The sequence below is a fragment of the Mixophyes fleayi genome, chromosome 4, assembly GCF_038048845.1.
Source record: "Mixophyes fleayi isolate aMixFle1 chromosome 4, aMixFle1.hap1, whole genome shotgun sequence".
NCBI classification, from domain to species: Eukaryota; Metazoa; Chordata; class Amphibia; order Anura; family Limnodynastidae; genus Mixophyes; species Mixophyes fleayi.
In genome coordinates this window covers 70,024,911-70,052,097 of record NC_134405.1, presented here as the reverse complement: position 1 = coordinate 70,052,097, position 27,187 = coordinate 70,024,911, and the positions used below count along the sequence as shown (strand labels likewise).

Sequence of the window (27,187 nt, the reverse complement as noted above, 5' to 3'; positions counted from 1 at the left end):
GGCCTGGCAATTAAATGTTACAGTGCTGGCAATACTGCTGCCAGAGATATTGTCCGTAAGGCAATGACTACGTACATATACATTGAGATGTAATTGCACTGACCGACAGCTGCGTACATCCTGTATTTCCATCCGGACATTCTTCAAAGCTGCATCAACCTGATACATCGGAAATCGGGGAGAGCTTTGCACTACGTAGGGGAAAGGGGTGTGGCCAAAAACAATTATTGGGGGTTTGTCTAATGTGGGAGTGATTTTACACAGCTAATTAAATATATTAAAATTTATTTCAAAGAGCTGTAATCAAATAGAAAGCAGCTCAATCTCACCAGTATTCAATGCAGAGGCTGTTTTATTGACCAATTTACACTACAGAGAGCATTCTAGTGAACTCATATTATTATTATTATTATTATCATTTATTTGTTAGGCGCCACAAGGTTTCCGCAGCGCCGTACATAGTACAAACAGTAGACTATACAGGGTATAACAGTACAGAACAATAAACAAAAAGTACCAATACTTCAGAAACTCCAGGCAGGCAGATGCAATAGACACGGAGCAGAAGAACGGGTGAGGAGACAGGAGGGAAGAGGGCCCTGCTCATACGAGCTTACATCCTAAGGGAGGGTTGACAGACCAGGCACAAGAGGAGCCAGTTGAGGCAATGGGAGAGAGGGGAGAATGAGTGGAGGAGATGGGGGTTAAGTGGATGGTTGGTAGGCTTTGAGAAAGAGGCGAGTTTTGAGTGCACGTTTGAAGGAGCACAGAGTGGGAGAGAGGCGGATGGAGCGAGGGAGGTCATTCCAGTGAAGGGGGGCTGCACGGGAAAAGTCCTGGATTCTGGAATGGGAAGAGGTGATCAGAGTGGAGGAGAGGCGGCGGTCATTGGCCGAGCGCAGGGAGCGGGCGGGAGTGTGAATGGAGAGGAGGTTGGAGATATAAGGGGCAGTAGAGTGGGAGAGAGCCTTGTAAGTGATGGTGAGGAGTTTGAAAAGAATTCTGTAGGGGAAGGGGAGCCAGTGAAGGGCAAGGCAGAGAGGGGAGGCAGAGGAGGAGCGGCGTGAGAGGTAGATGAGTCTTGCGGCCGCGTTGAGTATAGAGCGGAGGGGGGAGAGATGAGAGTGGGGGAGGCCGGTGAGGAGGAGGTTGCAGTAATCCAGGCGGGAGATGATGAGTACGTGTATGATGGTTTTGGTGGCCTCCTGAGAGAAAGGGACGGATGCGGACGATGTTGCGTAGTTGGAAGCGACAGGCTTGGGCAAGGGAATGAATGTGGGGGGCAAAAGAGAGAGAGGAGTCAAGGGTGCCACCCAAGCAGCGGAGTTGGGTGACAGAGGAGATGGTATTGTTGTTAACAACAATGGAGAGGTCATGGTGGGATGGGTGGTTGGGAGTAGGAAAGACAATGAGTTCAGTTTTGGAAAACCTTATAGAGTACAGAGAGCATTCTAGTGACCTCTATAGACTACAGCGAGCATTCTAGTGACCTCTATAGACTACAGAGAGCATTCTAGTGACCTATATAGACTACAGAGAGCATTCTAGTGACCTATATACACTACAGAGAGCATTCTAGTATCTCTATATACTGCAGATACTATTTACACTACACTACAGAGAGTGATCTTTATACAATACTTAGAGCATTATAGTGACCTCTATAGACTACAGAGAACATTCTAGTGACCTCTATACACTGCAGAGACTATTTACACTACACTACAGAGAGTGATATTTATACAATACTTAGAGCATTCTAGTGACCTCTATAGACTACAGAGAGCATTCTAGTGACCTCTATAGACTACAGAGAGCATTCTAGTTACCTCTATAGACTACAGAGAGTATTCTAGTGACCTATATACAGTACAGAGAGCATTCTAGTGATCTCTATACACTGCAGAGACTATTTACACTACACTACAGAGAGTGATCTTTATACAATACTTAGAGCATTCTAGTGACCTCTATAGACTACAGAGAACATTCTAGTGACCTCTATACACTGCAGAGACTATTTACACTACACTACAGAGAGTGATCTTTATACAATACTTAGAGCATTCTAGTGACCTCTATAGACTACAGAGAGTATTCTAGTGACCTCTATAGACTACATAGAGCATTCTAGTGACCTCTATAGACTACAGAGAGCATTCTAGCGACCTCCACGGGCTACATTGGGCATTCTACTGACCTCTATAGACTACAGAGAGCATTCTAGTGACCTCTATAGACTACATAGAGCATTCTAGTGACCTCTATACACTACAGAGAGCATTTCAGTGATCTTTATACAATACAGATAGAATTCTAGTGACTGATAAATATCATGAATATGGCATAACCAGCCCGGAGTGTAAGTAAAGGAGGGGTTAATCTAGCTATAATGCATTATGCATTAGGAGTCTGTTTATTACTTGGTAAAGATGTGTACACAAGAGAATCCTGCCAGGGACAGATGAGATGGCATGTCAGATAGGGTTCATAGTGCTGACAGAACTGGATAGTTAAAATGTGAGTGTGAGACATCATTTTTAGACAGACCAGGTGGTTTTGGATTGATTAACCCTCTCACACCCACATGTCTCAAGTGACTGTTCCCAGTATCTTTATAATTCAGGCCCACAAATATTTAGTGGTCATACGATGCAGACCACAAGTCTCTGGTGGATAGATAGTACAAAACCAAGATATCTTGTGAGTATACAGGGCACCTCCCAGAGCTCTGGTGGCTATACAATACTATCACAGCCCAGTCACCACATAAATACTTTAGGTAGTCTTGTGGAACTACATGTTCTAGCAGGCCCAGGTGGCCAGGGCACCACTGCTGCATGTAGCTCCACAGCCTCCAGCATGGTCTGGCAGCCATTGGAACCCAAGAGGTGCGAGGAAGAGACCCTGTCCTTTTCAGCACAATGCTGACTTGCCCTGGGGCGGATGCATATTTTTTGGAGGCCTGATTCCTCTAGAGCAGGCCTGGCCAACCTGTGGCTCTCCAGGTGTTGTGAAACTACAAGTCCCAGCATACCTTGACAGCTATTGGCTGGCTATGTACAGGCAAAACATGCTGGGGCTTGTAGTTTCACAACACCTGGAGAGCCACAGGTTGGCCTGGCCTGCTCTACTGAATTTCGCCCTGTTCTGACAAAACTGGAGCTGGTTTCACATTTTAGAAGGGATACTAGATATAGTGTGGTTACCTCAGCATGGTATAGCCTGGTTCTGGTTGCCATTGATTCTTTTTAATTTTTATATCTATATTTAATTAATTCATGTTTGTTTGTTGATTGTTCTACAAGTAAATGTTCAGCATTAATCATCATCCACTTTATGATGATGCCTGCTGTATTTTTACTCTGGTTGTATATCTACTGTACTTTACACCCACATATGGCCGGCAATATAGCAGACTACTCTAAATTAAGCCATTTGGGTCTATTTTGCTCATATAACCTTTTAAAAAAGTGCACGAAGGTCCGTTGAGACAGAATAGCACACAACGCCGCACTTAGATGCAGCTGCTGAATAGCAAAGTGTCCCTGGATATTATTTTACAATGTTGTATGTATGATACTAGTACTGTATCATCCCTCTCAATAGTCCTGATTTTGGAAGTATTGCCCCAATTTCCTCAAAAGTGGAAGAAGAATTACTGGGATGAGAGTGGAGATTTATTAGGAAGTGGGTGTGGATTGCATGGATCAGGGGTTGGACTTATTTTGACCCGGTTTTGTCCAAATGAACGTTGGAATAACTGTTGAAATAACTTGTATAGAATTGTAAGAGGAGATATTCCTGACTCGGACAGTAGAGGGAGACATTTCATGTATATTTTTCAGACGCTCTCTAAATATTTATTGTGTTCATTCTATTGCTATAAAAACCTCTGAGTACAGTATAATGGTATTATCTCTGAAGACACTGAGCTCACATACTCTCTGGAGGAACAGTACTCTAATACCCTATGAGATGCAGTACTAGAATAATATTGTCATTGTGTGTGTTCATTTCACACTTCACGCTGTGCAGCAGACAGGTTTGAGTCATCACCCCTCCTTCTGGTCTGGCCTGCTGCTGGAAGCATAGCCACCCAGTTTATCAGCATGTTAGTAACCTGAACCTGATTAAAACTTCAAGGCTCTGGTACATCAGAGCCCACATCTGAGTGTAATGGGCTTTTGTTTAAAAACGCACGTAAATCTGCTCTGCGTACTCCTGAATTCAACAGGAAACGGATCTGAAGATACGAGAACTGATGAATATGGGTGTAGGTCTGATCTGCTCTACTATACAATACACTGCAGTATACGACCAATACCTATGTGGATTATAAATTTGCAATAGAAAGCACATAAAACAAAATATTGATGTCATCTGTTAATAATATAAGCATATGATAAAGCAGTAAAAAAAAAATGTCCCCCCCTCTTGAAATACACTAGGATGTTCTTAATGTCCTTGCTCCTGTTTACAAATGTATGTTATAGCATGTATATGAGACTGTCATCACTAGTACTCAGGACTTAGACTAGTCCTGTAGCTGGAGCAAGAGATACAGCAAAAAACCAAGTAACTTTGTGATGCCCAGAGCTTGATTCGGACGCTGCTGCATGTGCTTCTGATTAAAATAAAATTATTTACTAATACATTAAACTGTTATTTTGAGTACAGAATTGGATAATAGTGCCCGGGACTTGCCTTTTATACAATTTGGTGTTTTATGGATTATTTCCTGGGACCCACACCATTGGGGCAATCCAGGAAGCCTGGCACTTTATGAACTGCTTTAAGAATGCTATATGGCTCGCCAGGAATCGTCTCATTTTGAAAAGGGAGAAGAGGACCATCCAGGACTGTCACAGGCTGATCCACAGACTGCTAAAAGACTATAACACCATAGACAGTCCTGAGGAAGAGGAAGATGATTGATTGCTGTCTCCCTCTTCTCCGTCTCCCCCCATGTGTCTGTTTTTTTCAATAAAGCTTTGGCTTGTGGCATCTGCTCTCTTACCACCTCCAACCCATTCCCCCATCACTGTTAGAAGTTTTTGCTGTAATGTCTTGCCGTAATTTATGCACCCTTCCCTATATTTGTGTTTGTCCTCAAGCTTTGGGCTTGTAATATCCCCACCCTTCCCCTCTCACCTACCGGCCCCTCACATCCACTGCTTATTTGAATCTGTTTTGTTGTTTAAATTTTGCATGGTTAGTGCAGTGCTTGATATATAGTGTAGGATGTCATGTCTTGTACCTTATGTCTTGTATTGTGCTAAAATGTATGAATGATTATGTTTCACAGTGTACTGTGTAATGCGGCGGTTCCCAAAGTGTGCGCCGCGGCTCCCAGGGGTGCCGCGGCGCTGTCACAGGGGTGCCGCAGCTGGGGGAAGAGGGAAAAAAAACAAAAAAGTTACCAATCTGGCGGCGAGGAAGAAGAAAAAAAAAACAGCGAAAAAACTTACCAATCTGGCGGCGCCCGGACCCAGCATCCTGCTCCCTCCTCGCTTCTCACTGAATGTTGGGCGTGACGTCATCACGCCAGACATTCAGTGACAAGCGGCAGGAGAGAGGAGGATACTGGGTCCGGGCGCCGCCAGATTGGTACGTTTTTTTGCTGTTTTTTTTTTCTTCTTCCTGGCCCCTGGGATGCAGAGGGGGCACAGTCAGCGGAGATGCAGAGTGGGCACAGTCAGCGGAGATGCAGAGGGGGCACAGTCAGCGGAGATGCAGAGGGGGCACAGTCAGCGGAGATGCAGAGGGGGGTACACAGTCAGCGGAGATGCAGAGGGGGCACAGTCAGCGGAGATGCAGAGGGGGCACAGTCAGCGGAGATGCAGAGGGGGCACAGTCAGCGGAGATGCAGAGGGGGCACAGTCAGCGGAGATGCAGAGGGGGCACAGTCAGCGGAGATGCAGAGGGGGCACAGTCAGCGGAGATGCAGAGGGGGCACAGTCAGCGGAGATGCAGAGGGGACACAGTCAGCGGAGAGGCAGAGGGGACACAATCAGCAGAGATGCAGAGGAGGCACAGTCAGCGGAGATGCAGAAGGGACACAATCAGCAGAGATGCAGAGGAGGCACAGTCAGCGGAGATGCAGATGGGACACAATCAGCGGAGATGCAGAGGGGGCACTGCTTATAAAACGGGACTGCTCGGTTATTATTTTGGAGGGGTGCCTTTAAAAAATTATGGAGACTCTTAGGGGTGCCGCGAACTGCAAAGGTTTGGGAACCACTGGTGTAATGTATCGTAAGTTTTTTGTACCTTTATACAAATAAAGATACTTTTTCACTCAAAAAATTGGATCATAGTAGGATAAAAGTTATAATTGGCAACTGTCCCTGATTTCAAAGAATTATTTCATATTTTAAGTTTTAAACTTTTTCCACACACATTTTAGTCCCCTACAATGTCCCAGTTTTGTTATTTTTAAACTGGCCATTTACTCTGTGCTACTTTGCACCGGGACATACTAAAGGGAAATTATTAAAAGCCATTAGAATTGTTTTATGATCAAGCCATCTTGCTTAGATATAGTGCCCAATGTCTGTACAGAGTGTAATAGAATTGTATCATGGTCATGTACAGTGGTCAGGTCATATTGGGAGGTGTAGTGTCCTATGTCTATATAGTGTTTAATAGAATTGTATTATGATCATGTACAGTGGTCAGGTCATGTTGGGGGTGTAGTGTCCTATGTCTGTATAGAGTGTAATAGAATTGTATTATGGTCATGTACAGTGATCAGGTCATGTTGGGAGGTGTAGTGTCCTATGTCTATATAGTGTTTAATAGAATTGTATTATGATCATGTACAGTGGTCAGGTCATGTTGGGGGTGTAGTGTCCTATGTCTGTATAGAGTGTAATAGAATTGTATTATGATCATGTACAGTGGTCAGGTCATATTGGGAGGTGTAGTGTCCTATGTCTATATAGTGTTTAATAGAATTGTATTATGATCATGTACAGTGGTCAGGTCATGTTTGGGGTGTAGTGTCCTATGTCTGTATAGAGTGTAATAGAATTGTATTATGGTCATGTACAGTGATCAGGTCATGTTGGGAGGTGCAGTTTCCTATGTCTGTATAGTGTGTAATAGAATTGTATTATGATCATGTACAGCAATCAGGTCATGTTGGAGGTGTAGTGTCCTATGTTTATATAGAGTATATTTTGGATTCTGCTTTTATGACAACTGCATAGTGCCTCTTCTGTTGTTCTATATACTGAGATACATGAAAGCACAATATTTGTAATTTGCTCAGTTAAGCCATGTAAAAATGTTTTTTAGACTATCAACATTTTTACAAAAACAATGAAACACAAGAAGAGAGCAGGCACAAGGATTGGTGGGAAAAGAGGAAATCCAAAATTAGAGACAGAAGTTTGTCATGGTGAAGTGTCTCTGACAAGTGAAAGCTCAAGAGAAGATATATGTTCTCTTTCATCTTGGCTGACCTGGTACAGGCTCTAGTAATCAGCCGGTTAGCATGTTAATCATTCTTGCTTACATGCTAATTGCTTCTCTATGTCAGAGCTCCAGACCAGTAAGTTACTGCTATGGAGCGGAGGTCCTGGCAGGGAATGAAAAGAGCCCTGTCCAGTATGATATTACCATGCTGGGCACACTTCTATCCCTCTCCCAGGTGAACTGAGAGGGAAAGGGGAAGCAATTTGTGTTTGCATAGCCTTTAGCTAACAGAAACATAACTTGTCTAAAAGGAGAAAACCCTTCCTTAAAGTAATGTGTAAGTACTGACTGTCTACATCTGATTGACGCGACAGCAGCCTCATTACATTACACTGACATAGATTAAAGTTACACTGCTAATTACACCCAGACTTTAAACTCTTATGGAAATAAGGGGCAAATGGTGATGTGCTTCATCCCAGGATTAGGTATGTGTGTATTAACAATAGATTAAATATTTAAAACATATAATTGTGTATAACTCATAGCAATTATTATTATTGTCAATTTCTAAGGCACCCCAGTGGGGAAAACAGATCATAAAGCAGGGAAATAGAAGGTCGATAAAATACAGACAGTAACCAACGAACAGTAGGTGAATGCAGGAGAAATCTCTGATTATAATGAGGCTGAACATACTGCACCATGAGTGCATTACATCTGCTGTACTAACAGCACTCTCTTCTATAATCTGTCAGTGACACTGGACCGGAGACAACTTCTGGTACAGGCTGGGTGCACCGGTGGGGTGAGCCTCAGTGAAAGACTACATGGGGGAATGACTAAATAGCAGGGGGTTATATAAAAGCGGGCAACTCCTTTAAATACAACAGGGATTATTATCAAGATGATTAAAAAAATTTCTTATGATGTTTAACACACTTGTCACTGTACAGTAAAAGTTTGCAACCATTAAATAACAAGACATCACAAACTTATTGCTCCTCCACATGTGTTTGTGTGAAGGATAACAGTGGATTTTGATCCTCCCTCAAATAAACTATATACAGTAGACTGTAAAAAAGGTAGAATTACATGTTGTCACACTCCTTAATAGCATACTTGCCAACTCTCCTGGAATGTCCGGGAGACTCCCGAAATCGGGTCAGTCTCATGGACTCCCAGGAGAGCTGCCAAGTCTCCCGCATCCCACAATTGCGGGGCAAAAATGACACGATTTGTGGCGAATCGCGTCATTTTGGCCCCGCCCCGCCCCCTGCGACAAACCGGCATATTTATCACGGGGCAGGGCCAAAATGACGCGTTTGGTTGCGCCCCGTCCCCTCCCGTCCTATAGACACGCCCCTCTCCCGGATTCAACTTGCCATAAGTAGTCAAGTATGCTTAATAGACTACCTATAGACCAGTGCTGTGAGATGGGCCTATTAGTTTTGCAGATTCTACAAATCTTGCAGCTGCCACACACAATTTGTTTTCTGTACTTGTCATGAGCACCATTAGCTACCTAGGTGTGAGAGCACACAGGCAATTAATCATGATTTCCAAACACACTGACCACCACAAAACACAATTGTTTCCTATACTTGTCAGTAGCGTCATTACCTATCTAGGAGTGCAAATACACAGGCAATTCATTGTAATCGCAAGCAGTGTATTTGCTAAAACTATACACTGAGAAAAAGGGGAACATCTTTTGCCACTTGTACATGGGAGACAGTGTTTGGACATTGTAAATAAATGATTCCATAAACTATTCAGTCATTCACGCAGAAAGAATATAATGGGTCAATGTGTTTTCAGCCCACGGTAATGAATGTATTAGTAATATTCAGCAAAACATCACCAAACTCCCTCCCAGAGAAAGGGAAAATTTATTATCAATACAATTTTTTTGGGGGATGGATACAATGCAGACGTTTTTCAACAAATAGTAAGAAGTGCCTATCATCATCATCATCATCATCATCACCCTTTATTTACACAGCCCCACTGATTCCGCAGCACTGTACAGAGAACTCATTCACATCAGTCCCTGTCCCATTGGAGCTTACAGTCTAAATTCCCTAACATACACATACAGACAGAGAGAGAGAGAGAGACTAGGGTCAATTTTGATAGCAGCCAATTAACCTACTAGTATGTTTTTGGAGTGTGGGAGGAAACCGGAGCACCTGGAGGAAACCCACGCAAACACGGGGAGAACATACAAACGCTATACAGATAAGGCCACTCAATTCTCTGTGATTACTGTACACATACCTGAATTGGGCAGAGGGCAAAATTATCAAAATTTGCCAGTGATACCCTTTCCCTCCCGTGTTCTAGTGTCTGATGCACGTAAAGCGCTGCCCATGGAAATATAACCAAAAAGCACAGTCAGATATCCCTCAAAGACATGGACATTAATTAACTATGAATAACCAGTAAATTTAAGTACAATAATATGCAATGTAAAAAATATATTGTAACATGATAGCTGTAACATTATATTGATTCTGCAACAATTAGAAACTAAATCCCTTAAGGATATTCAGCTGCACATACAATTTTTGTGTCTTAATTTCATTTTCAGCAGAACCCACTTGCGACATGTTGTCTAGAGCACTTAAGATGTACAATACTGCCTTAGTACAAAGACCTATTTGATCTCGTCACACACTTTAGTTTCATCTGGTGCGCCTAACTACATCGGGGCAAGAACGTGCCGTCTGCCCTGACTGGTGAGAAGAGGTGTGAGGGCATTCCTTACCAAGCGTGGACTATGCATAGTTTTGCTGACCTGTGCAAAAATGAGATAATGGAGGAGAGTACACATTTTATGGCATTTTGCTTGGCAGAAGGCCACACAACCATTTCCACTCCGCAGAAACACTTCAATTTTGAAGTGTTCTCCCACTCTCTCTCCCACTGCCTGCTCCTACCTGGCACACCTTTTTAACCTATCACTCTCCTCCGGTGTAGTACCCTCCTCATTTAAACACGCTCTTATCTCTCCGATCCTCAAAAAACCCAATCTTGACCCCACCTCTCTCGCCAACTACCGCCCCATATCACTTCTCCCCTACGCCTCCAAACTTCTTGAGCGGATAGTCTGCTGTTGCCTCACCAGATATCTCTCGGACTATTCCCTCCTTGACCCTCTCCAATCTGGATACCGTTCACTCCACTCCACTGAAACTGCCCTGGCCAAAGTTACCAACGACCTCCTTTCAGCCAAATCGAAGGGTCACTTCAACTTACTCATCCTCCTTGACCTCTCCGCGGCCTTTGACACTGTGGACCACCCCCTCCTTCTGCAAACTCTTCTCTCTCTCGGCCTCTCCGGTTCCATCCATGCCTGGTTCTGCTCCTACCTCGCTAACCGCACCTTCTCTGTCTTCATGTCTGGCTCTTCCTCCACCCCCTGTCCACTCCCAGTAGGTGTCCCCCAGGGATCTGTCCTCGGCCCTTTACTCTTTTCGCTATACACTTCCTCCTTCGGTGCGCTCATCTCCTCCTTTGGTCTTCAGTATCACCTGTATGCTGACGACATTCAACTCTACATCTCTTCTCCTGATCTCTCTCCCTCCCTTATCTCTCGCGTATCTGACTGCCTCTCTGCCATCTCCTCCTGGATGTCCTCCCGCTTTCTCAAAATTAACATCTCCAAAACTGAATTCATTGTCTTTCCTCCCCCCAAACTCCCCTCCCACCACAACCTCTCTATCGTTGTTAACAACACCACCATCTCCTCTGTTACCCAGCTCCATTGCCTGGGTGTCACCCTTGACTCCTCTCTCTCTTTTGCCCCCCATGTCCAATCCCTTGCCCAAGCATGTAGACTCCAACTTTGCAACATAGCCCGCATCCGACCCTTCCTCTCACAAGACGCCACCAAAACCATCATCCATGCACTCATCATCTCCCGCCTCGACTACTGCAACCTTCTCCTCACTGGCCTCCCCCTCTCTCATCTCGCCCCCCTCTGCTCTGTACTCAATGCGGCTGCTCGACTCATCTTTCTCTCACGCCACTCCTCCTCTGCTTCCCCTCTCTGCCTTGCCCTACACTGGCTCCCCATCCCCTACAGAATACTCTTCAAACTCCTTACCACCACTTACAAAGCTCTCTCCCAGTCTACTGCCCCCTACATCTCCGACCTCCTCACCATTCACACTCCTGCCCGATCCCTGCACTCTGCCACTGACCGTCGCCTCTCTTCCACTCTCATTACCACTTCCCACTCCAGAATCCAAGACTTCTCCCGAGCTGCCCCCCTACACTGGAATGACCTCCCTCGCTTCATCTGTCTCGCTCCCAAGCTGTGCTCCTTCAAACGAGCACTTAAATCTCACCTGTTCCTTAAAGCCTACCAATCATCCACCTAACCCCTCACTTACTCTCCTCACTCTTCCCTCTCTCCCCTGGCATCACCGCTCCCTCTTGTGTCTATTTCGTCCACCCTCCCTTAGGATGTAAGCTCGTTGAGCAGGGCACTTCTTCCTTCGTGTCTCCACACCTGTTCTTCTGTTCCGTCCTTACTCCATTTGTCTGTCCCGGAGTTTCTGAAGTACGGGTACTTTGTGTTTACTGTTCTGTACTGTTTAACCCTGTATGGTTTACTGTTTGTACTATGTACGGCGCTGCGGACACCTTGTGGCGCCTAATAAATAAATTATAATAATAATATTAATAAACTAGGGGCCTGATTCATTAAGGATTTTAACTTAAGAAACTTCTTATTTCGGTCTCCTGGACAAAATCATGTTACAATGCAAGGGGTGCAAATTAGTATTCTGTTTTGCACATAAGTTAAATACTGACTGTTTTTTTCATGTAGTACACAAATATCAACTTTAAATTTCAGTGTATAAATAAGCTATCAAGTATTTGTGTGCTACATTATATGATATTGCTTGACTGACAATCTGCAGAATAAGGTGACAGATAGGGTTAAATTCTTGCAGAGCGATATTCCTAGGTTGAACACACACAGGTGGAAGGCAGGGTCTAATGAGGTAATTAGACTAAGGGGAGGCGTTGATGTATTTAAACCTGCATTGTCCTATTGTGCAATGCGACCGATGCCAATCAGGTTGCCCGTTGACTAGGCAGGAAGTCTATGTCTAGGGTCGCCTGGTGGGTGTCACATGACAAAAGCATGCTGTTGATTATCGGTAATGTGTACAATAAAAGCACCTTTATTTAAGAAACAAGGCGCTGTGTCTGTCATCTGCTGGGTGTCAATTTTTTTTTATATATATATATATATATATATATATATATATATATATATATATATATACATACATACATACACACACACACACACACACAGTATATACCAAGATTAATTTACATCCAAGAACATAGGTAACTGGGGCAACCAGGGAAAATTCCAACAAACACAAGGTGAGCATGCAAATGCCACACACATGCAGTGAAGCCCAGCACTGTGAGGCAGCAATACTAACTGCTGTTCTCCAAATATGGTACAGAATTATACAGCCTAAAAACTTCACTAGATGAGGGACTGATGTGAATGATTTAACATTCTCTGTACCAACACTGCATAGGAAGTCGGTACTATATAAATAAAGGTTAAAAATAATAACAATAATATTATAGAAGAATACAATTATACAATTTAAAGTTAAATAAACATGAATTATAAGTGAAATACATTTTTCTTTACTGATTTTCAATGTGATATATTTGAGTCATGAATAGGGGTCCCATAATATTTAAAATATGACACCTATCTGAAGTATACAAAGTCCATTAAACTCTCCCTTTGCTTTCTTGTGGTCGACAAGATCTATTAAATAGGTACAGTGTCATTAAACAGGAAGGGAAAACTAGGCATAGTCACGCTGTGCAAGGAAGGCCCCCTCTCCTCATGAAACTAATGTTGACACACTGCTAGTTATAATAATACAAAACTAGAGCAGAGCCCTACATAAATCGGAACCTTCAGAGGAGGTTTTGCATATAAAATCAATTGCACAATAGTCTTCCACAGTATTAATTATATTAGAATATGCCTGTGTGCAAACTATATGATTAAATAACAAACATTTATACTGTCTTTAAATTAAACTTTTCTCTCCCTTTATACAAAGGAGACATAGTTGGTAGGAAAGCATTGCGAACAGGGACGGATACATGCGGTGCTATCGCTGATTGGCCGCAGGTCACTGTCCCCTTCGAGGGAAAGGTTACTCAATTTGTTTGTGTGGGGGACCCCGTGACCTGCTTTGTTGTCTAGATGGGGTGTAGTCACTCTAACGCCAGATTTAGCACTGGCCATTTGGTTAGGGTCAGGGCCATTAGGCCATCCACACGTTTGGTTCAGTATTTACTTGTTTTCGTCCCACACTTCAAAAAAAATACTTATAGGTTAATTGGCTGCTTTTAAATGAACCTTAGTATCTCTGTGTGTGTGTTTGCGTGTGTGTATGTTAGGGAATTTAGACTAAGTTCCAATGGGGCAGAGACTGATGTGAGTGAGTTCTCTGTACAGCGTTGTGGAATTAGTAGCACTAGATAAATAGCTGATGATGATGATAAAGTAGGTTAGGAATCTAGGTGAAATATAGAAGCCATTATACAGTAATCCAGTAAATTTGCCACTAATTATATATATATATAGATATATATATATATATATATATATATATATATATATATATATATATATATATATATATTTTTAGTGGTAAAGTATAAAAAAGTATAACTGTTATTATATAGGAATATGTATATATCTATAATATAAATGCTTAGTGGCGTGTGTTAGTCTGTCTATGTGTGTGTGGAAAAAATAAAACCAAGCTGCAGCGCCACCTGCTGGGCGGAGTTATACACTGACCTACTAAATTCTTAGTGTGTGTGGAAAAAAAACCTCAGAAAGGGCTGAAATTTGGTATACTAAGATGTTTTTAATTTGTTAATTTAATTTGTTAATTGTTAAAAGTGTTTATAAAGATTTAAAAAATATATATATATATTTCTTGAAGGAGAAGTGACAGTTGGGAGTGGTTGGTGGTTGCCGGGGGTGACAGTTGGGAGTGGTTGGGGGTTACCGGGGGTGACAGAGCGAGAGGAGTGTGATACTCAGAACCGCTGAGAGAGATCCCTGTGTCTGGATAGACATCTGGATAGATGTGGCGATGAAAATGAAGAATGAGGTGATGGAGAAGAATGATGAGGTGATGACATGTGGACAAAACCATGTTAAAAAAGGGCGCTTGCGTCGGGAAGTAACGCTCTTCCCCTGAGGAGGCCTGGGCTATGGCCCAAATACATGACAAGAACCTTTTTATCACCTTAAGTAGCTTGATTTGACTAGAATGCATGAGTATCATGCACGGGTTAACTTGTATGTATGTATATATATATATATATATATATATATATATATATATATATATTCCTATACAGTGACTAAGTTATTATAGTTGTAATATAGTATCTACTGACCTAGAATTTTCTGTCTTCAAATATATGGGCCATTGTTGTTGGCTTGGAGAGCTGCAGTATCTCTGAAGACATATGTCACAGAAAGTGATTGACGTTGAGTCTGTAAATAGTCTGGCTACAAGCTTCTATTTATACAACATTTCTATATTCATTATAAAATTCTCAATGAGAGCAAGATATTTCCATTATCATGGATACGTGTTGTTGTGGGTTAGCTCTGCACTGTGTTCCTGGCAGTGGCAATGCCAACAAAAACAATAATATTTTGATGATTTTTTGGAGGGTTATTTATTTATTATCCAAAAAACTCCACAAATGTTTATAAAAACTGAGACAAACACTTAATTCCTGACAACTTAGGCTGATGGGAACCTAACATGTTCTGTATCTCATCTGGTACAGGTCCAGCAGTAAAATGTAGTACTAGTATTTAACTTAGAGATGATTGGCAGTTTCATAACTATACCTGATTCTGCATTTGCCACAATATTTTACATTTTTAACCAGCAGAGATTGGTCCAATCCCAAACACACCATACAGCAGGATGAATTGAGGGTCATTATCCAGCTTCATTTAAAGACTATAAATGCTGCAATAATGTGAATTTACAGTCGGAAGGCATTACACACAAATAAACGTAGCAAAATTGGAACTTGAAGTTTGTTTTGCACTTCTGCGAAACATTCCATTCCCCTGTAAAACTCGATTCATGTTCATTTTGCCGAAAATTCTCAAACCTCTCATGTAACTCAGCTGCATCATTAAAGATCACTAAGGATGGGTTTGCTGTAATGGCACAACTTCCTGTATGTGAAGCTGTTTTTAGAATGCTGCAATTTTCTGACCAGAAAACCAAAGTGTTGTAAAGCGAGGGTATGTTGTAATACACCCAATCAAGATAACAAGGAAGAGAGTGGTAAACCCCGGTTCTCTGGCACACATCAATCTCACCGTCTAACGTCATATGGTGTGTCAGGGAAATAATGGTCACCATTTTATGTTATGGTAAATTGCCTTACCTCAGCAAATAACAAAATTGAGGTGTCCTAAAATGCCTGTATGACACTGACCTACTGATTGGAGGCCTCATGTAGTAAAAAATAATTTTTGGGTAGAATTTGTACTAAACCATAGCAACCAATCAAATTTACTTTCATTGGCTAACTTGCACATGACAGATTAAAGGTAATTGCTGATTGGCTGCTGTGCTGAAGTGCACATTTTTCAGTGCTAAACAGGCACTTGAATGTCATGGTTGTATGACCAGAAAGCCATAGCATTCTAATACAATGATATGCTTAGTCAGTGTTCCATGAAACTGAGTGGGGAACGCTGTTCCACCCCATGCAATGTTTTTTAGTCCTTTTTTCAGCCTGTGGAACATGTGATGAAATATAGGTGTGCAAGAACACATATGTAACATTTAAATTGCATTTACAAATGTCGCTGTCTTAAGTGACATAGAATGTGTCTTTCTGGTCACGGTAGTAGGAATTTACTGCCAAAGCGGTACTTCAAGTCCCTGAAAGGTCACCTGATAAGATGTTTTGTGTATACCTGCACCTTATTCAGAATTTCTTTTAGTATGAAATATTTTGAGATAATTTAAAACTTTTTTTATATATATTTATTTTGCTAAGAATTGTATTTTCCCAAATTGGCCAGAATATCAAATTAAACGTATTAGTAAGCAAAACAAAAAGGCCAAGGCCTAAATCTGGGTACAGACTACAGAAAATTACTGCCAATGCGATTTCTGTAATAATTGTACCAATGACTGAAAGCCCTGATGAGCATACAGATTTATCTGTACACACCTACACGATTTACCTTCAGATCTGTGATCTTCATCTGTCATAACCATCTGCTGAAAAGTTCAGGACTCTGTAAACTCTATAGAGATCTGCCTACACTGTTGGTTGTGAGTGTGTACACACTGCCACATTTGCTCGACATAATCATATTTGATAGTGATTTTTAGTCAGTTTATAAAATCAAAGCAAATGTTACGAATCACGATAAAACTTGGTAGCGTACACACTATTATTATCATCATCATTATCCTTTATTTATAGGGCGCCACAAGATTTCCGCAGCGCCAAATATAATACAAACAGTAGACTATACAGGGTAAAACAGAACAGAACAATAAACAAATAATACCAACACTCCAAAGCTCAAAGTACACTGAAGTTGGAGCAGAAGAATAGGTATAGAGACAGGAGGGAAGAGGGCCCTACCTGTAAGAACTTACATCCTAAAGAGAGGACAAACAGACAGGAGGCACAAAGGGAGTCAGTAGATGTGATCTAGCGCTAAAGGAGGGAGTAAAGGGAAAGGGAAGAGAGAATTAAGGAGAACAAGCATGGAGAGATGGTTAGGTGGGTGGCTGGTAGGTTTTGAGGAACAGGTGAGAGTTTAAGTGCCCGTTTGAAGGGGCAAAAATTAGGGGACAGTCAGATAGAGTATGGTAGGTCAGTCGAGTGGAGGGGAGCAGAATGGGAGAAATCTTGGATTCTGGTGTGGGATGAGGAGATCAGAGCAGGAGAGGCGACAGTCATTGGACGATCTCAGGGAGCGGGAGTGAGTGTGAATGGAGAGGAGGTTAGAGATGTATGCAGCAGTGGATTGGGAGAAGGCCTTGTAGGTGAGGGTGTGGAGTTTGAAAAGGATTCTGTATGGGAAGGGGAGCCAGTGTAAGGCAAGACAGAGAGGGGAGGCAAAAGAAAAACAGTGTGAAAAGATGATAAGTCTCCCAGCCGCATTAAGTATAGAACAAAGGGGGCGAGGTGGGAGCAGGAGAGGCCGGTGAGAAGGTTACAGTAATCAAGATGGGAGATGAGTGCATGGATAATGGTTTTTGTGGCATCCTGAGATAGGAAGGGTCAGATGCGGGCAATGTAGCAAAGTTGGAAGCAACAGGATTGGGCAAGAGATTGAATGTGGGGGGGCAAAAGAGAGGGAGGTGTCGATAGTGTCGACCAGGCAGCGACACACAAATGCAATATCGGACCTAATCATCGTTTATCGCGTGATTGAAGCGATAAAATGTTGAAAAACCTGTAGTGCATACCCAGCGTAAGTCAGGAACGAGCATTATCCAAGGCCTGGACCTGGAGAGGAGAGTTTACCCTGCTCAAGCAACATATAAGAATCGTCAAATCTCTACATATTAAATCAGATCTGAGCACCATGATAGGAAAAAAATAGTTGTTTCAAGGCATTATGTAGAACTCAGGAATATCAGTGGCGCACGCAGGGGGGGTTTCTGAGTCTCTAGAAACCCCCCCTGCGCTAACTAAGTGGCCACTGTCCTATACAGCAGCCGCGGCGCTGTCAAAGAAGCATCCGCGGCGGTGCTGTATTGTATACAGCACCGCCGCAGACGCTTCTTAGGCAGCGCCGTGGTTGCTGTATAGGACAGCGCTGGCAAAACGGAGCTGCTGCGCATGCGCGGGCGTATGCGCAGCAGCTCTCTCTCTCCTGTTTTTTTGTTTTTTGTTTTTTCGGTCGGCGGGGAGAAACCCCCCCCCCCCCCCCCCCGACAATCCTCCGTGCGCCCCTGAATATGTAGAATTTAGAGACCACCCCTCCTGGCCTCATATTATTATTATTATTATTATTATTATAGATATACCAAAATGAATCTTAAAAAGGAGACTGCAGCCTTAAATATTCATCTAGATAGCTAACTCTTAGTAACAGGAGCCCTCTCTTATAATAAGTGGACTATTTCTCATTATGTCATTATTGTATTTGTATGACTCATTTGTAGTTTTATTACTCTCAAAGACATGTTGACAGTCCTGCTATTTCGTAAATATATAAACTGCTGATATATGAAAGCGGCTCTTCTACAAATTATTATTCCATAAAAATAAATTTTAAAAATTATGCTTTTAAGTGTACGTTTAAGCAGAATGTGGAACCTCTAGATTGTAAGCTCTCTGGAGCAGGGCCCTCTTCCCTCCTGTCCTCTTTTCATTAATTATGCCTTCTGCATGCCAGTTATGCTTTTCACCTCCTTCCTGGGCTCTCTGCCCCTGGACTCTACATCTCCCTTCTTCTCACACCTCAATCACTGGCTCTGATCCTGCTAGCAGTGCCCACACTCATGGGCACAGGTTTCAGCTTGCGCCGAATCATTACCACACATACCCTTCATTATTCTCTTCATAATGTGTTGCTATACACCTTGCACCTCATTGCCCAGTGCGGCTGTTCATGGCCGTGTTGTTTATTGTACTGCAATGTCTATATTGTATTGTCTTGTAATGTACTGTTTTGTTGTATTCTCTCTTGTTGGCGCTGTGGACATTTGTGGTGCCCTATAAATAAAAGATAATAGTAATGTATAGTAGACAACTATTTTTAATGTCTTGTTGCTTTTCACTATACTGAAAATAACATGTACTTTGTATTACCATACAGAAAAAAATATTACTTTAAAGTGTTATTGTTGATAACAGAGGCAGTATTTAAAAGCATTATAGTTTGAAAACATAAATGTAAATAGTTCGGTTTTTCAGTAGTTCTAAATATCAGATAATATTACATATATAAACCTCATAAAGTTAATAAACACAATTTCACGTGTTATGTTTAATTATTTTTCCCCAGTCGGCACCAGGATGTCTTATAAAGATTTTACTTGTCATTTAATCTAGAAAAGCAATACGACAGGAAATGCAGTTGCATAATTGGTGCAACACAATCTCCTTGCCCTGGATTCGCAGGCCTAAGTTCCTGCAGAGTTTTTCACATTTTCAGGCCATATTTTTATTCTACATTTGTTACATCCTAACTTGAAAGGTGATGTAATGGGAAATGTAAATTTCAGTTAATTTGGTTTCATTCTTGCAGCTAAGGCTCTTTGACAAGTATATTATACAGAAGGTTTTATGTTTAACGCATTACACATCCTGTTCTGTCTGAGGTTAAAGTACATGCAAAAGAAAAAAGAACCTAGTTTGTGTAGTGCAGCCGATACCTAGTATGAGATCTACAGGTCCTTGAAATTGTATTTAGCCCACTAACCCTTTTGCACACTGAAAAATCTCACAGCCTGGAATTTCTCTTTAGTGTTTGAATGGTGATCTGCAAACTCTTTGCAGGCAAGAAAATGGGTTATTTTCCCGCCAAGGCTTCTTCCTTGGAACCCTGCCACAGATGCCCTTTTTGCGAAATATCTTGGAGATTAACGACCCAATGTAGAGGTTGCCCAAAAATTTCGGCACCCTTACATTTTTTCATATAACCAGGCCCGGCGCTCCCATTAGGCAACGTTAGGCAGTTGCCTAGGGCGCCGGGCTCTGGAGGGCGGCACTGAAGTGGGGGACCCAGTGATAATTAAATAAATGCTCCCGCCCGCCCGCTCGATCGCTATAATGCGGTGCTGCACTGTAGCAGCACCGCATTTTAAAATTTACCCAGCGCCTGGCAGCGTTGTGACGTCACGACGCATGACGCTGCCAGTGTAGAGGAGACAGAGAAAGAAGACAGAAGCGAGAAAGAAGACAGAAGCGAGGAAGAAGAGAAAGGAAGGAAAATGAAGAAGTTAAGGTGAGTACAGGAAAGAGGAGGCTACAGATAACAGGAGGGGACGGCGGACGGATGCTATACATAGGGGGGAGAACGGAAGCTACAGAAAGAGGGGAATGGAAGCTACAGTAAGGAGGGAGAATGGAGGCTATACAAAGGGGGGAGAATGGAGGCTACACAAAGGGGGGAGAATGGAGGCTATACAAAGGGGGAGAATGGAGGCTATACAAAGGGGGAGAATGGAGGCTATACAAAGGGGGAGAATGGAGGCTATACAAAGGGGGAGAATGGAGGCTATACAAAGGGGGGAGAATGGAGGCTATACTAAGGGGGAGAATGGAGGCTATACAAAGGGGGAGAATGGAGGCTATACAAAGGGGGAGAATGGAGGCTATACAAAGGGGGAGAATGGAGGCTATACAAAGGGGGAGAATGGAGGCTATACAAAGAGGGAGAATGGAGGCTATACAAAGGGGGAGAATGGAGGCTATACAAAGGGGGAGAATGGAGGCTATAGAAAGGGGGGAGAATGGAGGCTATACAAAGGGGGAGAATGAAGGCTATACAAAGGGGGAGAATGGAGGCTATACAAAGGGGGAGAATGGAGGCTATACAAAGGGGGAGAATGGAGGCTATACAAAGGGGGGAGAATGGAGGCTATACAAAGGGGGAGAATGGAGGCTATACAAAGGGGGAGAATGGAGGCTATAGAAAGGGGGGAGAATGGAGGCTACACAAAGGGGGGAGAATGGAGGCTATACAAAGGGGGGAGAATGGAGGCTATACAAAGGGGGAGAATGGAGGCTATAGAAAGGGGGGAGAATGGAGGCTATCCAAAGGGGGAGAATGGAGGCTATACAAAGGGGGAGAATGGAGGCTATACAAAGGGGGAGAATGGAGGCTATACAAAGGGGGGAGAATGATTGCTACAGAAAATTGGGGGGAGGAGGAGGCTGGAGAAAATAGAGAGATGGGGGATTACACTTAGAAATGTCCTTGAGTTAGAGACTATGGGGTCTTTATACTAAAATAGTGCCGTGACAAAATGCAGCGATGCATAATGAAGCACAGCTTTAATTCACCTTGCTGGGGCTACTCTAGGATAGTTAAGGAACCATTTATGTGCATTAGTATTTGCCCTCTATTTGGCTCTCCTTTGTTGCCCTCTATTAGTTTAATTTTACATCTGCAGAGTACATTAACAAATGCAAATAAAATAGAACGGTCTGGATTATCTGTCATTTAGATTACCTTTCTCTATTTATTTGCATGTGTTAGTATATTTAATATATCATCTACAGAATACATTAATAGACAGCAACAGAGGAGAGCCAAGTAGTGGGCAGGGGGGCATGTGAGTAAAGCTGGTGTTATGCGGCTGGCATATGTGACACAAGCTGATGGGCAAGGGGTGACATATGTGAGAACAGCTAGTGTGCAGATGGGCATGTGTGAGTGAAGTTGGTGGGCAGCGGGGTACATGTCAGTGTGTAACAGGTGAGTGATGTCATGTTTTCTTTTCTTTCGTTTGTTTTGTTCTGAAGTCTAGCATTTGGAGCCTCCCCTCTAGATATCCTGTGTTTGCGCCCGGGCAGCAGTGAAGCCTGGACAGCATTCTGCATCAGACATCAGTGCTGCGTCAGACATCTGGACTGCATTGTAGCCAGCCAAGAGGGGGTAAGAGTTATTATTTTTAAGTGTGTCAGTGGCTGGGAAATTAGAATTTTTTTTATTTGGGGGGGGGGGGGGGGGCAGCAAGCTTAAGCTTTGCCTAGGGTGCCGGGCAACCTTGCACCGGCCCTGCATATAACTCACAATTTCCTCTAAACATAAGTTTAAATTGACAACAGTATTTGGTCTCCACAATTCTTTCTCTGTTAATATACAGAACCTTTGTTTTTTTTTCATTCTGAAGGTAATACTGTATATCCCTTTAAATCAGAAAATGAAAAAAGCAAATGGGACTGCCAAAATTATTGACACCCCAGACCTAATATTTGGTAGCACAGTCTTTGGTCAAAATAGCTGCAATCAGCTGCTTCCTACAGCCATGGATGAGCTCCCTGCACCTCCCTACTGGCACTTAGATCCACTCTTCTTGTGCAGACTGCTCCAGTTCTCCCAGATGTGAAAGGTGCCTTCTGCTAACTGCTATTTTCAGATATTTTATAGGTGATCGATGGGATATTGATCTGTGCTCATTGCTGGACACTTCAGATTACTCCAGCGTTTTGTCTTGAACTATTCCTAGGTGCTTTTTGAGAAGTGTTTGGGGGTCACTGTCCTGCTGTCCTGACCCATGACCTTCAACAGAGACCCAGCTTTCTGTTACTGGGTTCGATATTGTGCTCCAGAATGGCCTAGTAACCTAACTCCTACAAGTTACATTTTGCTCTCAGTAAACTTAGGGATGATGTGTTTTCCAAAAAACTCTAACAAGGACTCATCTGTCCACAGGATATTTTCTCAAATGGAATTTGTCTTGCTCAGGTGTGTTTTGGAAACCTCCAGTCAGGCTTTCTTATGTCTGTCTCACAGTGAGGGCCTCCAACATTATTGCCCCCTTTCATTGAGTTGGTGATGGATAATGTGAGTTGAATCTGTTGTCTGAAGGAAAGACTGAATCTATTTGGCAGATGATCGAGGTCCTCTGCCACCATTCAAACAGCCCTGCTCTGTTTACTCTTTCCAGAGTGGTTGGCTACAGTGCCATGGAACTTAAACTTCCTAAAAACATTACGTACAGTGGAGACAAGAACATCAAGGTCTCTGGAGACTGATTTCTCCATGCCTGCTGCAATCTTCTGTCTGACCTCAAGAGAGAAATGGAAGGCGATCAATCAATTTATAGGTTCACAGCAGGGGCTTGAAAGGGTGAGGTTATCCAGAAAGGAGGAAATACAGAGAAGATCCCCAGCAACACTGCTGTGAACTAGTTTTCAGTTTTTTAAATTGCGGAAAGGTTTTAGAATATTTTGATTCGACCTGGTACTCAATACTAGCCAAAAAAATTCTGAATCTGCGGCAATAAAATGTACAAAAATGTGTTGAGGCCTAGATAATTTTTCAAGGCGCTGTATCTGGCCAAATACCACTGTGAAGCTTTATAGATCACAATGAATCGTATAGCCATTGTCTCAGTCTGAACTTGGAGCCATCTCCTCATTTAATTATAATACCTTATAGAACTTAAATACCTTACAAAACAGCACTTTAGTTATCTGTGTAGCTAAATTGTTATGTCTGATCAATTTATAGATGGCCAATGGCAGATTTGTCAATGCTCCAAGATCTACCCTAATGCTGGACACATACGTTATGATTCTTTAGTGATATCAGCAAATGTTGGCCTGAATGTGTGTTAAAAGTGGAAAGTGATCCTGTCATTTATAGATTGGACTAAACGCATACTTCCCGACTGTTCCGGATCTCAGCGGGACAGTCCCTAATTTAGGGCTCTGTCCAGATGTCCAGTCCGGGAAAATTTTTGTCCCATGAGTGGGGATGTTTGGTGCAAGGGGGATACCAAAGGCAGCCCTTGGGGGTATGACCTCACCCCCATCGAGACATGGCCACGCCACCTGTCCCAATGCCGGGGACTTGCATGTTGGGAGGTATGTAAACGGCATGACCGCCCCATATATACCCAATTTAATTGGAGCTAATAATCTTTACACTGAAATGGAACATTTAATCCAATCTAACACAGATGTCTGAACTTTATATACAATATTTTCATTCTCTGTAAATCTCAAAACGAATATCCAGAAGTGCAAATATTTTCCATGGGTTCCAGATTATATTTCCACAGCAGTGTTAAAGTGAGGTTTCTATCATCCTATGATTGATACTATTCTACGTTATTTATCAGCAGTTATTTGAAGACTATAATCCACCTTTTTTGTAGTACTCAGAGTATGGGATATTTTGACTAAACCAGTCTGACTCTTATTCAACAACATTCAATTCAAATTAATGAGATTACAGCATACTATAGCACAGGACAGGCTATCTATATGTCTAGAGGGAAAAATGACATTATAGTATAATTATATATTTGTTGTAGTAAAACTGATACAAATATGTGCCTTTGCATTATTTCCAATGGTTATAAACGGTGAAAATAAAAAATATAATAAAAGCCATATAGTGAATTATATAATGACATATAGGGGGTATTCACTTGTGCGCAATGCGCTGATGAACATTGCGACGGGGCACATTTCAGGGTACTATTGCATTCCAACATCACAGATTTTCCTGCGCACCTCTAATGAGAAATCCGCAATGTTACATCGCTGCAGAGTGCCCACGTGACCATTCAAAGGGCACCACGCGGACAACTGAATTCCCCCCATAGTGTGTTACCTAAAGAGATTTGATTCTTTTTGAAGGCAAAAACTTCACAAATTTCTAAGTACATAAATTAAATCTCCTCTTTCTTTTTTCATATACATAATATGCAGATAGATTGACTAATAGGTCCCCAAATAACAAATTATACAATATTATACAGAAGGTCCCAAAAACAAGAGAGAGAGTTTCCTTCTGTAGCTACAGTACCATGAGCAGCATTGTTAAAACACACATGCTATCGTGTGTCATAACATAATATACAAACAAAAGTGATATGGTTTCTTTACCTATTCTCCCGAAGTCAGGTTTCAGGGTGAACTCCCAGTTTCTTGGTAGTTTCAAGGACATGATAATGAAGCATGGAGTTTATCCCTAGGATGTACGGTTCAGTTGTCGGTGTCTCAGGCCCACTAATTACCCACCATGTAAAGCCAAGAGCTGCATGTTAATGAAATAACAGTCTTCCTCTTCCTGCTCCACTCAGCAGGTACAACTCTGCACAGTTCACTGACAGTCGCCTGCACACATCGCTTCTAAGGGGCTGGTGCTTCTTGGGTGCTTCCTGGCCGGTGACCTGAGAATCTGAGCTCACATAAAGTCCATCTAATTATGTTTATGATTTGCTCAGAAAAGAAACCAGTCTGACAGCTACTTTGCTTGCATTTGAGGAAGTTGTGGGCATTTTGCAAAAAGCATTTCTCAAAACAAAAAAAAAACAAAAAACATTTAGTGTTACCAAGCCTGTGTAATTCTGTCTGACAAATAATACATGAGTCAGTGAGTGTATGACAAATATATGAGAGGAAATAGAAATATTTATAATCTATATATAATGTACAATTGTACTGTGCAGATGCATGGACCATTGAAGTGTTACAATATGTACTGTATTATAACAGGATCATATATACAGTATTATATTATTATATACAGGACTATTATTATTATATACAGGTCTTTGCGGTGGAGATTTGACAGAAATCTCCTCCCATTTTCCTCGCACGGGGTGCGAGGTAAAATGAGCAGAGATTTCTACCATAACTGCCGGCAATGTGCGCTGCGCGATGTCTGAGTGTCATATCGCCGGCAATTGAATCTCTGCCAATATGTCATGTCCAAAGAAGCGCAGCCACGCCCCATGTTGACCACACCCCTTTGGTATACAACACCTTTGCCTGTGGCCTGTTGGGGGGTGGTGGGGGGGGGGGGGGGGGAGTTGCTGTTCCAGAGCTCCAAATTCCTCTTGGAATCTGGTCACATCCTAGATTCTAAAATCTTCCAAGACAAATCATTTGCATTTAGTGGATAACAAAGGTGCAGCCCTGAAGAACACTGTAGGTTCAAAAGCATCCAATGCTCAGGCTCACAATCTCAAGACACCCATAAAAGGGAGGAAGCTGTCACTGCGTTCCCATCCCGCAGGTGCTGTGTTCCTGTTTGCTCTCCCTCACCAACATCCCAAACTGATATCGTATCTCATCTTACACAACACTTTTTATTTAGTCATCCGCGGGGATGAGTGAGGGTGTTTCTATATTCAGACCCGGCGCTCCCATTAGGCAAGGTTAGGCACTTGCCTAGGGCGCCGGGCTCTGGAGGGCGCCACAGAATACTAAAAGACTTTAAAACTGTGCGGCGACCGCTGACCATACCTGTCACGGCCGCCGCACAGCATTCAGATGCACGGGGAGAGGGGGAAGAGGCTATTTTGCCACCACCGCCGGCGATTTTTTAATAATGCCTAGGGCGCCGTGGACCCTAGCACCGGCCCTGTCTATATTTCTGTTGCCTCTGCTGCAAGTTTTGAGCTGCGGTCCTCCATCTGACCCTCCTCATTCTCTCTCTTCCTACTGCATGCTCCAGCACAACATCTTAGGCAGATACAGAGATTTCACAACGGAAAATATCACAAGAGCGCTACACAATGTTGTCACTTTTCACTTTTTTGCAATATTTGACTCTGGCATGTCCATATTGGGGAAGCAACATTCATTGTTTGTCAGCATAGCTTCTGGCCTTAGAACAGAACTCCAAGATCATCACTGTGTAGTGTGAAGGCCATGTGCATCCATTGCTCCATGGCTGCCAACTGAGGCAATTGTTCCACTGTTGATACATATTTAACAATTAAAAGGGAAGTCATGGTCTTGAGTACAAATATATTTTATTTTATTTTTTTAAACTGTATTTCAAACTCCATTAAGCTATGAATAGAAATGTTTGGAAAGCCCCAAGTGAAAGTTATCTACTTAGCCAGCAGAATGAAGTTGCTGACTGTGTCAAGAGAAAGCTGTGTAGCCAATAAGAATAGAGAAACAGAGGCAAGGTGTCATACAGACTTCAGTCCTATCTACTCTGCACCAGTTATTTAGCCAGCAATCAGAT

At 42.5% G+C, this 27,187-nt stretch overlaps 1 protein-coding gene across 2 annotated transcripts in view; it reads right to left on the bottom strand.

Moving 5' to 3' along the window:
- The window catches only part of ARHGAP25 (Rho GTPase activating protein 25), an 84,608-nt gene extending 59,064 nt beyond the window's left edge, over positions 1 to 25,544 (bottom strand). Inside the window, exon 1 of one of the 2 annotated variants that reach the window (XM_075207392.1) lies at positions 25,090 to 25,544. In XM_075207392.1, coding sequence (XP_075063493.1) covers positions 25,090 to 25,150 — 61 coding nt within the window. In that variant the 5' untranslated portion in view covers positions 25,151 to 25,544. Of the gene's footprint in view, positions 1 to 19,063; positions 19,098 to 25,089 lie in introns of those variants that run through there. The other variant, XM_075207393.1, reaches the window with a different exon arrangement.
- Positions 25,545 to 27,187: the final 1,643 nt, after the last annotated feature.